Source organism: Dermochelys coriacea, chromosome 4 (genome assembly GCF_009764565.3).
Source record: "Dermochelys coriacea isolate rDerCor1 chromosome 4, rDerCor1.pri.v4, whole genome shotgun sequence".
Classification (NCBI taxonomy): domain Eukaryota; kingdom Metazoa; phylum Chordata; order Testudines; family Dermochelyidae; genus Dermochelys; species Dermochelys coriacea.
The window spans coordinates 70,810,003-70,824,386 of NC_050071.1; the positions used below are offsets into that span (position 1 = coordinate 70,810,003).

At 41.0% G+C, this 14,384-nt stretch overlaps 1 protein-coding gene across 1 annotated transcript in view; it reads left to right on the plus strand.

Annotated features, from left to right (window-relative positions):
• The window catches only part of ANXA10 (annexin A10), a 33,402-nt gene extending 22,052 nt beyond the window's left edge, over window positions 1-11,350 (plus strand). Inside the window, exons 7-12 of the mRNA XM_038400520.2 lie at window positions 2,376-2,429; window positions 2,557-2,650; window positions 4,488-4,583; window positions 5,954-6,012; window positions 9,085-9,207; window positions 10,869-11,350. Coding sequence (XP_038256448.1) covers window positions 2,376-2,429; window positions 2,557-2,650; window positions 4,488-4,583; window positions 5,954-6,012; window positions 9,085-9,207; window positions 10,869-10,937 — 495 coding nt within the window. The 3' untranslated portion in view covers window positions 10,938-11,350. The remainder of the gene's footprint in view (window positions 1-2,375; window positions 2,430-2,556; window positions 2,651-4,487; window positions 4,584-5,953; window positions 6,013-9,084; window positions 9,208-10,868) is intronic.
• The last annotated feature ends 3,034 nt before the right edge of the window (window positions 11,351-14,384 follow it).

Below are 14,384 nucleotides of genomic sequence, written 5' to 3' on the forward strand. Positions count from 1 at the left end.
TAGCACATAGTCTAGCAGGGAGAAATGGCAAAGATACAAAACATAAGTTCAAGGCTGAAAAGGATGGTTTCTGATGAGGTTCGAAATGAGATGAGGAGTGGATGACAAGGAGAGAAAAAATATGTATGTTCCAGATGTAGGCACTGCAAAAGAGAGACTTTTTCCTTCTAATGTTCAACAGATTTTCTCCCTGGAGATGAACTCCTTGCCACCCCGAAAAGATTGCACAATATCTGAGTTCTTACCCTCATTAAAGCCAGGGCAATTTTTTCTTACAATCAGGACAAATAGGAAACATCCTGCCCTATAATCCGCACTCCTCATTATCAAAACTCATTGCTACAAATATCCCCAAAGAGGGTGACTGTGGATCACCAAATAGGCAGGATCCCACCAGCTACTCATCTCAGATTCTGGAGCCTAAAAATAGCTCTGGAGAACTCCAACTGCACTGTTTCAGACTGTGCTTCTTTGTAAGTTTTTATCTGCGTGTGAATATTACCTTATATATGTTAATAAAAACAATTGTAGAAAAGTCAGATGGCACTTAATTTAAAATTTTATCCTTTTTATTTTTTCTCTTTTGGATAGTCTTGTAGAATAAACTGAACAATGTTATAGATTAAAATAGAAAATTAGATTCTTTCTGCCTATTTCTATGTAACCTATAGAAAGGATGTCATTCTGTATCAACGGTTTCTTTTTTTTAAATATTTTCTAAAAAATCGTATTGGTTTACTCTCTATTAAATTCTGGGGCCTTGATCCTGCAACTGATAGCACACAGGCACTTATAATATGGGCCAATGGGGCTCTGTGCAGGAGCAACAATCTACCTGATTGCCATAATTACAATACTGAGGCCTATAATACTTTTCCATAAGGGAACAGCATATGTATCCCCCCGCCCTCCACCACCACAATTAACGGGTAATGGCAAAATCCTTCAGCAAGGCAAGCTTCTGGAAGGCTTATTACATCCTAATTAATGTAATGTACTTGGATCGAATTATAATTATCCAGACTTTTAATATGACATGAAGAGTTGATTTATTTTTCCCCAGGTTTTGGCATAGATATGAATTAAAATATCGTTTTCTGATATTTAAAAATAAGAATATTGATGCAGTTTGTAGGATTCTCTGATCAAACAATGCAAGAATAATCCTTTAAAAATGTAACTGTAGGGTTTTTTTGTTTATGTAGAGCACTGCTGCTCAGTTTTTATTGTCCACTTGTCATATTTTTCCAGTTTCATATATTCAATCACAGGAAGTCACTCCAGCATAATTTCCTTTACGCAATTTATCTTGTCATTAAGAACTTCATTCTTTGTTCTGTGCAAATTCTTTACAATTTAATTAAAATGTGAATTAACATATTTCCCAGGCAAGAGTTGAAAACTGGCCATTCTAGTAGTTGGCAGACAATATGTAATTTTAATCCTTACTTTCACTTTTGTAGCAGAATGATTGTCAACTCCAAACTAAAGTAAATTGCTTCAGAAACATATCATTAAGGCAATGATTAAGTGCTGTCTGAGAATTATGACTCCAGCAACCTGGGCTTATTTGTATCCTTACACTGTAATTATGATTAAAAGGAGTTATTCTAAAAGACTTTTCTTTTGTTAAAACTAAATAAATCTGATCCTAGTGTATTAACTAAATCATATCTGCTTTACAGAACTGCAAAGCCAAAAGAGCTACGGGAGAATAAACTGTATTCTCTTTTGACTCATACATCATCAAATTTGTCAGGCAACTTCTCAATCCTGAATCTTAATTATAGGTGATGATAGTAACATGCAGTGTAAAGCAGATTGATCACTATTTGATATGGCTGATCTTGCAGTTTGGACAGTGAGAAAAAAGTGTGTGGTTTTTTTCCTTGTAAAAAATAGCCAAGTTATATGGACATATCAATGGAAAATAAACTGGAGACACAAAAATGCCATTTGTACAGTTATTTTCCACATCATAACCACATGTTATAATAACTTTATAAACAGGTAATGTCATCTAGTTATTCACTAACTTTTCTTTTATGTAAGTAAAGGGTTAGTGAAAAATGTGGTCCTAGAGGGAACCCACCTGTATCCACCTTTACGACTACTTCCTGTCATCAGTCCCATCATGATTCTAGAATTCTTCCACCCTAAGGGAATGGCCCTTGGAGAGATGCCATAGCAATTCCCGATGTAACCTCTAGAATATTTTAGGGCTCTATAGACTAGCTCTACCACACACCGTTCTTGTGTAAAATCCTGGAATGGATATCTCAGTGAATGAGAAGTAGTAATATATAAAGACCATCTCATTCTCTTGCAGTCATTTCAGAAGAATTAATAGAGGAAAATGTTTTAACATTTTACAGGGAACCCGGGAGGAAGGATATGCAGATCCTGCTATGGCTGCTCAGGATGCAATGGTAACTACAATCAGCTGTCAGTTTCTCAAAAATAACAGAAAACAAAAATGTAGCTGTTGGAAAGTCTTGTTTAAAGGGGTTCGGGACTGATGATCTTTTGCACCTTGTTATTATTTTAATGCCTTAGGTCCTATGGGAAGCATGTCAGCAGAAAACAGGGGAACACAAAAACATGATGCAAATGATCTTGTGCAACAAGAGTTACCAGCAGTTGTGGATGGGTAATTATCATCACTTATGAATCCAACTTCTCAGTATTTTAATGTATAATGGAAAGGGGAAATATAGCTTACAGAGAAAACAGGCATAATTTTAACTAGGCACAAAGAAGCTGAATTCACAAACCAATGACAGGTTTCAGAGTAGCAGCCATGTCTCTCCGGACACTCGATTACAGACTTGAGGGTGGCTATCCTTCAACAAAAAAACTTCAGAAACAGACTCCAAGGAGAGACTGCTGAATTGGAATTAATTTGCAAACTGGATACAATTAACTTAGGCTTGAATAGAGACTGGGAATGGATGAGTCATTACACAAAGTAAAACTATTTCCCCATGTTATTTCTCCCCCCCCCAACCCCCCACTGTTCCTCAGATGTTCTTGTTAACTGCTGGAAATAGCCTACCTTGCTTGTCACCATGAAAGGTTTTCCTCCTCCCCCCCCCCGGCTGCTGGTGATGGCTCATCCTAAGTGATCACTCTCCTTACAGTGTGTATGATAAAACCCATTGTTTCACGTTCTCCGTGTGTGTATATAAATCTCCCCACTGTATTTTCCACCAAATGCATCCGATGAAGTGAGCTGTAGCTCACGAAAGCTTATAATCAAATAAATTTGTTAGTCTCTTAGGTGCCACAAGTACTCCTTTTCTTTTCACAAACCAATATTCAGATTCCAGTGCAGTCTGAAACAGGAGCCTGAGCCTACTTTCTTTGTGCTCCCAAAACTCCAACTGAAGTTAATGGGAGTTTTGGGTGTACAAGGACTACAAAGCTGAACCCAGTGTAGAATAGATAGTGGAAAAAAATGCATCACGGAGATTACAGTTAAGGTGATGGGCTAAGTCTTCAGCTGCACTGACCTCACCAGTGGTGCTGGAACTAGGGAAGCTGGGGGTGCTGCCGCACTCCCTGGCTTGAAGTAGTAATAACAAACACCAAATGCATGGTTTCCATGGTCAGCCCCTCCACTATAAAAATTGTTCCAGTACCCCTGGAGCTCACACTCAATTCATCTGATGGGAGAGTCAAAAGTGCACTGAAGCCACATTCCACTTTTCCCAGTCTTGGGGGGCAGAGAGGGCCAAATACTGCCCCTCCCCCCCCCAAAAAAAACCACCCAACCAAACAAGTGACAGCTGCTTAATAGAGCTGGTTGGAAATGTTTTAATGAAACATATTTTTGTCAAAACATGGTGTTCCATTGAAGCTGATACATTTTACAGAAACATGTCAATGTTGACATTTTCTATGGGAAGGGTTCTGAGGTCAGTGCAGACTCCCCAGTTGCTCATGTGTAGCGAGAGAATGAGATGAATCGAAAACCTGACCTTTTCAGTCCAAGAATGGACATTTAGACACAATTCCGTTTTGAGAAAACGTTCCAAACGTTTTCATTTTGTTCCAGTGTGGAATGAAAACAAATCTCAAAATGGAATTGTCTTTCTCCAGACAGCTCTATAGCATAAAGGGTGGACTAATTTACTTCAGCCTGTAATGCTCTCCTGGGGGATATTACATCAACAAGGATAAGAAGAAACATACTCCTAACCCCAATCCACCTCATGGGGGATGGGGGCAGGTGTTAGCATAGAGCTGGCTAAGCTATTCTCTACCCCACACCCCCATGCTAAGAAATTGCCAGATGCCCTTTTAGGGCAGCTTTCCAGCCGCTTTGCTCCAAGTACTGGGTTGAGAATGTGTCCCAATCTCTCATTTTAGATTAAGTTTCACCCTGAGGTAATAGACATGTCAAAAGTAAACAGCAACAAAACGGCTGGAGCTAGTTTCTACTCTTAATACAGAATATAAATAAACATATACTCATTTCTTTCAAGTTTTTCAGGAGTTCCAAAACATCTCTGGGCAAGATATAGTAGATGCTATTAATGAATGTTACGATGGATCCTTTCAAGAACTGCTGGTAGCAATAGGTAAAATAAAATGATTAATAATGATTAAAATGATAAAGTGATAACTTCTTAATAAATATACAGTACAGTATATCTGGTCCATTAAAAGGTGCAAATATAAGCTTTTTGTGCTATTTTCCCCACTAGTTAATTTTCATATATGGTGTAGAAACTTTGAACATTTGGAAGAAAATCAACCAACAAGTCTAAGGCTATATAGAAGAAAGGGCATTTAAATTGCATCCTAGGTTGAGGCTAAAAATTAAAATGTAGTCACTGGATTAGGGCTGAGGAGAACTGGATTCTGCTTCTGGTTTTGCTACAAACTTCCTGTGTGACCATGGGCAAGTCCATTAGGCACTGATTCTGCTCACACTGAAACAAATGGCAAAACTGCATGTCTTCAATGGTGTAGGATTAAGCGCCTAAATTATCTGTGCCTCAGTTTCCCCAGCTGTAAAATGATGGTAATCATGGGCAATGCATCACGGAGGCTGGGGGATGCTAACCTTCCCCAAACCTCTGTTAATGCTTCCCACCACGGCCCTGGGGCCAGGCCATGGCAGGGCTCAGAGCTCCTCCAGGCGGCCAGGGCTTGGGGTAGTTCCAGCGCCTGGACCGGTGGGCTGGAGATGGCTTGGGCGTGCAGGCTGCGGCTCAGGACAGCTCAGGTGGGCCAGCCGGGATCCATCTGGTTGCGGTGGGGGGGTTTGGGGCTCCTCAGGCTCTGGCGGAGGGATGAGAGTGGGGGGGCTGGAGTGGGGGCAAGAATAGGAGGGGTAGGGGGCTAGGCTTCCTGAAGGGGGGTTCATGAGTCACCCATGATGGTAATAATACTTCTCTACCTCACAAAGATATCATGTGGCTAAATTCATTAAAGTTTCTGAGGCACTTATATAGTATGGTGATGAACACCATAAAAAAAAATCTATAAATAAATAGCAGATTATTATGACTGAAAAATAAAACCATGTACTTAAACTACCAGCATCCTTAAGATGAACCACAGGTAAAGCTGCCCTGCCTGCTGGGGGGAAGGCCCACAGCCAGTACACAAACAGAGAGGCTCCTTCCAGGTGGCCTGAGATTAGAATTTTATAATCTGCAGCTTCAACGGGCAATTCCATAGGATTGAAAATTCTGCCACTTCCCACTGAATGAGTATTGTTAGGAAAACATTTTGAGGAGTACCCCAGGATTTTTCTAAGATAGAAGGGGCAACCTGACCCACGGCCATGAACTGTGCAATGTGAGAAAGTTTCTATCAACCAGCATCAAGTTGTTTCACTTCAACCCAATAAGCACCCTCAAGATCACATAAACACACCATTGATGCAGTTTTCTGAAAGTCTCTAATATTTCTCCTTTTCTCCATAACATATCTCTCCTAGTTCTCTGTGTTCGAGATAAATCTTCCTATTTTGCATATAGGCTTTACAATGCAATCCATGTAAGTAGCACTATTCTTTCACATATTTTAAAGAACAGTTTTACTGTCTCTATTTTGAATGAGTTAGCTCATTTGCTTTAAAAGGGTTAGGGTTTTGATAGCTTCCACTGTTAAGTGTTGCTTGCTTGTTTTAAAAATTTTGGTAATGTTATCGATTTCAAAGTCATAGTGCTTGATCAACAGATGAGTTTTCTTTCAACACTACTTGTCCGTAAACTGCATTGACTTTTTGAAAACAGAAAACCATCATTTTGTATGGACTGCATCTCCCCCTGGTGTGCAAAACTCAAAGCGCACTTTTTATTCAACATGATCTATTCTTATTATATGACTTTCCACTGTACAGCTTTAATAAATATCACTGTGAATGGCATAATACAAATGCTGTAGTGTGAAAATACTAATCACCATATTTTCAAATGGGACTCCATTTACATGTGCAAATCCTAATATGTTTATGCACATTAGCTTAAAAAATTAATATTGGGTGCAAATGTAGGTATCTGCATATGTAATCAGAAGTATCCACAAATACTGCATAGGGGTAAAAATACCACACATGTGTTTTTCTTCATATTGTGTGCTGCTGTTGTAAATTTATGTAAAGTATTCATGACTAAATTTAAAATGTTCATTTTCATATTTTTTTCAAATTCGATTCCATTTTCACAAAATTGTTGTTTTAAACCAGGCTCATTTTTGAGTGAAATGTGCCATTGTGCAATTATTTCTTATTTTCACAATCAGATTAGATTTTTGAGAAAATATGTTAAATAAAATTGCAGAAAAAATAAAATAAATTTAAAGTAAATTTTCAGTTTCCTCCTAGTGTCTAGTGATTGATGTCAATGAAATGCTTAGTGGTATGCTGCTGATAGTAGGTGTTTTAAATAATATTCCATTCCACAGTGCATTAGTCAATCAGATTTTGTCAAACTTTTGTCAGATTTCTATTTAGAATATTGCATGATTAGCATCAGTCTCTAAGAAAGCTTCTAATATTTAGAACTATGGTTTCCATAAAATCCATAATGGGTTGTCAGAAAGATTTTAGTACCCACCAAATAAGAATCAAATCCTGTAAATGCAGCTTTCTGAGTATCCCTTACTACTTTATTCTGTTAGTGTGAATAGCTAGTTGATAAATTCAACCTGCCACCTTTAAATAAACCAACATTTGTAATAAGTAAATATTTCCCCTGCAACCTTCAAAATTGTTTGAATTAATGTTACTGTCCACTAGATGTCACCATTCCTCCAAAAGTGTCCTGAAAAAGAGCACTGTATAAACCTGAAAGCTTGTCTCTCTCACAACAAAAATTGGTCCAATAAAGATATTATTGTGACAGGTTTGGTCACAGAGACCCCCTTGGGACTGTCACCTGACATACTCAAACTACCTCTCAGCTCATTTTCCCTGCCAACTTGGGACTCCAGAACATTGCCTTGTTGAGTCAGACAATGCTAGTCTGCTGCAACACAGACCCAGGTCTGAACTACATCCCCAAAGCTACAGGCTTTAACTGAAAACCACTCAGCAGGTACTCCAGCACCCAGACACCTAGCTCCCAGTGGGATCCAAACACCAAATAAATCAGTTTTACTCTGTTTAAAGCCTGTAAAGGGTAAACTCATAAATTTTCTGCCCTCTATAACACTGATAGAGAGATATATACAGCGGTTTTCTCCCCCAGGTATCACTTACTTACTCTGGGTTCAATAATGAACAAAAGTGATTTTATTAAGAATAAAAAGTAGGATTTAAGTGGTTTCAAGTAATAACAAACAGAACAAAGTAAGTCACTAAAATAAAGCAAAAACACACAAGTCTAAGCCTAATACATTAAGAAACTGAATACAGGTAAATCTCACCCTCAGAGATGTTCCAATAAGATTCTTTCACAGATTAGATGCCTTCTTAGTCTGGGCCCAATCCTTTCCCTGGTACAGTTCTTGCTAGTTCCCGCTCAGGTCATAACTAGGGGATTTCTCATGACTGCAGCCCCCTTTGTTCTGTTCCATCCCTTTCATATCTTTGGCGTAAGGTGGGAATCCTTTGTCTCTCTCTGGGTTCCCACCCTTCCTTCTAAATGGAAAAGCACCAGGTTTAAGATGGATTCCAGTATCACGTGACATGTTCACATGTCCTGTGAGACTTCATTACTCACGGGCTGGCACCCACATATACAGGATGGCTTACAAATAAACAGAGCTATATACAACCAATTGTCCTAGTTGATGGGAGCCATCAAGATTCCAAGCCACCATTAATGACCCACACTTTGCATAGTTACAATAGGACTTCAGAGTTATACTTCATATTTCCAGTTTCAGATACTAGAATGATACATTCATACAAATAGGATGAACACATTCAGTAGATCATAAGCTTTGTAATGATACTTTACAAGAGACCTTTTGCATGAAGCATATTTCAGTTACATTATATTCACACTTATAAACATATTTCCATAAAACATATGGAGTGCAACATCACAATTATCTCACCTACCTTCTTTCTCACCATTCCTCCATGCAGAATCCATCTGAGAAATTGAACAGCTCACGTGATTCACGGTTGGATATAAAGCATTAGAGTTCTAAACCACTGATTAGAATCTGATGGTTGTTCAGCAACCTATGTGAAAAAGGATGGTGGTCTCAGTCTAGTCTTAAGTGGACAAATTACACATAACAAAAGCCACCATCCCACCTGGCATTCTTGCTGGTAGTCTCAACAAAAAAGATTAATGACTGAGGCCCTGATTCAGCACTTAAGCACATGCTTTAAAAAAAGAAGTAGTAAATACAACTGTCCATTAATAAGATAACAAGGAAAAATTTGAAGTGGTGTTTGAAGTACAGATTTTATCTCAGTTACACGGTAATATGAAATGCACTATTTATACACGAGAAAGCTTAGTATAGTAAAACCTCTGTACACTTCAAACTTCTCTCAGATCCAGAATATATATCAAGATGGCCTAATTAATTTGCTCATTTGCACATAATATTAATATATTCAGATAGATAGACTCAGCCAAGTTTCCTCATATATTTCTCCTCTTTTAGGAGTATGGTTTCCATAATAAAACTGTTATCAGGATTCTGATTGCCAGAAGTGAAATAGATCTGATGAATATAAGACAACGATACAAAGAGAGATATGGGAAATCTCTGTTTCATGATATCAAAGTAAGTCACTCTATACTTTTCCATGTATACAGTACCTAGGTCAATAGCAGAGTTTCATATATCCATATGAGAGCTTTAACAATAGCAAACGTTGAGTTAATTCTGAATCCTAATCTAATCATTTGATACAAAGGCAGAAGTAACAATATGCTGCCTGAACTCATGTTACATCAGTTCAGTGCCTCTGACTTCTTTCAGTAAATGAACAATAAAGACGAGATAATACTTCCCAATAAATTCTAATCACACTTTCATATTATAGGCCTGATTCTGTCCCATCCCACCCGCACCTGGGGACAAAACGGCCTGCTGGGGAAATACTTTGCAAAAAGTTGTTCCCTTACTGGTATAGAACTTGTGGAGCCTGCTCTGTGGTCTTCCTGCATAGCCCCCTGATGTGAGGCTGTGCCCAGATTCAGTCTGGAGAAGGAGATAATAGGGCCAAAGCACCCTTTTCTCTTGGTATTCTGAGCTGTAGAGGAACCCATAGGTGGTCATACAAGATTACTGAAGTGATGTAAAATGACCTTTGCAGTTCCCTTGCCTGTGCTATGCCTCTTTTGTTAATCACGTGGCAAAACTAATCTTGGCTGAAAATGTTCAGGTGTCCTTGCCACATCCACCCTGAAGCACAGTACCAGCACCATGCACTACCTGGGAGCATTTTAAATGTATTTGTATTATTTAGCCTCATCACATCCACCCTAAAACAGTGCTTCACCACCCCTAAGGCCCCTCTTTCATTTAGCACTCTTTCATTAATCTAATTAAAGCTGATCCTGTTTGTCCTTGATCAGCATGGACCTGTTTCCATCTTTAACCTTATAAACTTATTGTTATGAAGCTAGATTTTCACTTCCTAGCACATCTGTTTCCTCTATAAACAAACAAAATTCTGCATTACTGGTACTCATACTACTGGGAAAAATTCTAATAAACATTCAAAATGAATCTGATGCCAGTCCCACTGAAGTTTTGCCATTAACCTCAATAAGAGCAGAGCAGGTTCTGTGTCTGCAGGATCTGGTCCTTTATTTTATTTTGAGTTATTTTCTTGAAAACACGATCGGCCAGATTTTTATTTGATTTACAGTGATGATTAAGAGAAATCAAAATCATTTCTACTGTGTGTGTCGGGTTTTTTTTACATAGCAACCACCAGAAAGAGCTATTTTTCTTGTACTGTCAGTCCCATATCTTCAGACAATCATGAACTGTATTGATGAATTCTTGTAATATGATTCAGTTCAGTAAAAGCCTTTCCAATGTTTTTATGATTTTTTTTTATTATTTTTATGAGAAAATATCTACAGCTAAGATTTTCAAAACTGATCAATGAATTTTCAGTGCTCAATTTGAGATACATTAAAAGGACCCAATTTTTAGAAACAGCTGAGCAGCCACCTTCTGAAAATCAGACCTTGTAGGTGTCTCAGGTTGCTCCTTCCCCACGCCCTCCCCCAAAAAAGTAGAGATCCAAAATTACTAATCACTTTTGAAAATCTTGCTCTAGAATCTTTACTAAGCATTGAAAGTCTTGTGCAAAACCCACAACTTCTCAAATGTCCTCCAGTCCCTAATGCACAAAAATGGTTTTCTTGGCTGGGGGGAGGAGGGAGAAAGAGGAAAAATTATCATCACAAAGATTCTTTTCCTTGCAGCATTTTGCTTCAGGACATTATGAGACAGCTTTACTTGCCATCTGTGCTGGTGATGCTGAAGATTATTAAAGGAAGAAGATAATGAATTTTGAAAGCTGTATGGATCCATTTTTAATAAAAATCCAAGCTAGACACATTTCCTATAACTATTGGTTATTCCTGCACTATATAAAAAAGTGGACATATCAATAATAGATATTTTCTAACTTTAAATCTTTTTGAAAACAAGACAAGTATACAAACTTGTTTTCTCAGGAATATGATTTTTCCCAACTTGTGAAGAAATGCTGTTATTGTGAACTGCATTATCTAATGTAAAATTAATACAAATTCTATTTAACTAAAATGTATGTGTATTATTTTGCCTTACGATGGGGTTTACAGACACCACGCCAAGGGAATGATGGAGCAAGAAGGCCCTGCTCCTCCACAGCTGCAAAGCATACTTCAAATGGAAGACCTGTTTTGAAGGGGACATTGACGCTCAGGGGGAAAGAGAGAATAGAGAGGCTGTCTGTAGGAAGGAAACAAACTTGTAGCACTAGCTTCTGGGACAGAGGATCCATAGGGGAAGGCTGGACTATGGGTAAGACTAGTGTGGGTAAGACCATAGGCGGCAAATCATATGGGCCCGTGGTGACTGGACATCAAGAATATTCCTGGCCCAGGGCCCAACTCTAGCAATGTTTGAGGCCAGGTCTCTTCCTTGGCCCCACCTTCTGTTCCCGGGCGCTCCCCCACCCATCACCAGCAGTGGAGCTGAGCAGCTTCCTACCTGCTTGCTATACATAGGTGTCGGTCCCTCCCTGCAGCCCCTGGGCGGGGTGGATCTGTGTCTATGTGCGCTGCTCCTGCCTCAAGCGCCCCTGCAGCCAATAGGAAGCTGCAGTGGCAGTGCCTGGGGGTAGCAGCGCATGGAGACCCCTAGCCCACCCTACCTAGGAGTCCCAGGTAAGCGCTGCACCCCCTCCTTTCCCACACACCCCCTCCAGCCCCCAAATTCCTTCCCGGAGCCTGCACCCAGACTCCATCCTGGAACCTGCACACCAGCCCTCCACACACCTCCCATCCCCAAACTCCCTCCCATAGCCTGCACCCCCACCCCCTGCCCCAACCCAGAGCCTGCACCCCCACCCCCTTCCCAGACACACTCTCCTGTCTCCAAACTCCCTCCCAGAGCCTACAGCCCCACCTATAGCCCAGAGCCTGCACCCCCACCTCCTACCCCAGCCTGGAGTCTGCACCCAGCACCCAAACTCCATCCCAGAGCCTGCACCTCAGACCCCCTCCACCACCTAAACTCCATCTAAGAGACCAACATCTCACCCCTTCTGAACTCAAACTCCTTCCCCCAGAGCCTGCACCCCAATCCCCTGCCCCAGCCCAGGGCCTGCACCCCAGACTTCCTCCCTCCACACAAACTCCCTCTCAGAGCCTTAGGCAGGTATGGGGTGGAGTTTGCGGGGGCGGGCTCTAAGCATTCTGGGCACCACCAAAATTTCTACAAACCTGCCGCCCCTGTGTAAGTCCTGAAGGGAGAACAGGGGAGGCTGGTCTGGTGTACCTGCAAAAAAGAACTGAGACACACTTCACCCTTTCGACTTTGAGCCCTGAGCCAGGACCTGGTGGAGAGGGAGAGCCCAAGTCCCCCTACTCCGTCCTTCCCTTTTGTCAAACCAGGAGAAACTGGAGACACTGGGAGATGACTGACTGTAACTTGGTCACCAGCCCCTCAGCTTGCCTGGCAAGGCCATCCCAGGACTTTGGGGACTTTCGAGCCATTGCCTGCCAGCCTCCAAGCACAGTTGCCAACTTTCACACAGTAAATAAGCACCCTGACTTTTGCAATAAGCCAAAAATCAAGCTAATCCCATTTCAAAACAAGGCCAAAACAAGCCAATCCCTAAGAACCCCAACACTTTATGTATTATATACCCCCAGCGTGCAATCTGGGACTGTGGTGGGCCCGCTGTGCACCCCTGACTCTTTTCCCCTGCTTGTCCCCGCCCTTGCCCCAGTTTGCCAGGAGCCGATCAAAAAAAAGCAACAGACTATAAGCCAAAAAAGCTACTAGCCAACAAGCAACTCACAAGCCAATTAAGCAAAACACAAGCCCAATTTCTGCATTTTTTTCCGCTGGTTTGGCATGTCTGGGGCGCAGGTATCTGGGAAAGGGGGGGCCCCCACAGCTAGGCTCTGGGAGGAAGGGGGCAGAGAAGCAAAATTAGGTTGTTGTAGGGGTTTCCTTAACTCTCTAGTCCTAGGGAAATTTTTGTGTGTGTCTGTATTGTTACAGGTTTCAGAGTAGCAGCCGTGTTAGTCTGTATTCGCAAAAAGAAAAGGAGTACTTGTGGCACCTTAGAGACTAACAAATTTATTAGAGCATAAGCTTTCGTGAGCTACAGCTCACTTCATCGGATGCATTTGGTGGAAAAAACAGAGGAGAGATTTATATACACACACACAGAGAACATGAAACAATGGGTTTATCATACACACTGTAAGGAGAGTGATCACTTAAGATAAGCCATCACCAACAGCAGGGGGGGGAAGGAGGAAAACCTTTCATGGTGACAAGCAGGTAGGCTAATTCCAGCAGTTAACAAGAATATCAGAGGAACAGTGGGGGGTGGGGTGGGAGGGAGAAATACCATGGGGAAATAGTTTTACTTTGTGTAATGACTCATCCATTCCCAGTCTCTATTCAAGCCTAAGTTAATTGTATCCAGTTTGCAAATTAATTCCAATTCAGCAGTCTCTCGTTGGAGTCTGTTTTTGAAGCTTTTTTGTTGAAGTATAGCCACTCTTAGGTCTGTGATCGAGTGACCAGAGAGATTGAAGTGTTCTCCAACTGGTTTTTGAATGTTATAATTCTTGACATCTGATTTGTGTCCATTCATTCTTTTACGTAGAGACTGTCCAGTTTGGCCAATGTACATGGCAGAGGGGCATTGCTGGCACATGATGGCATATATCACATTGGTAGATGCGCAGGTGAACGAGCCTCTGATAGTGTGGCTGATGTGATTAGGCCCTATGATGGTATCCCCTGAATAGATATGTGGACAGAGTTGGCAACGGGCTTTGTTGCAAGGATAGGTTCCTGGGTTAGTGGTTCTGTTGTGTGGTGTGTGGTTGCTGGTGAGTATTTGCTTCAGATTGGGGGGCTGTCTGTAAGCAAGGACTGGTCTGTCTCCCAAGATCTGAGAGAGCGATGGCTCGTCCTTCAGGATAGGTTGTAGATCCTTGATGATGCGTTGGAGGGGTTTTAGTTGGGGGCTGAAGGTGATGGCTAGTGGCATTCTGTTGTTTTCTTTGTTGGGCCTGTCCTGTAGTAGGTGACTTCTGGGTACTCTTCTGGCTCTGTCAATCTGTTTCTTCACTTCAGCAGGTGGGTACTGTAGTTGTAGGAATGCATGATAGAGATCTTGTAGGTGTTTGTCTCTGTCTGAGGGGTTGGAGCAAATGCGGTTATATCGTAGCGCTTGGCTGTAGACAATGGATCGAGTGGTATGA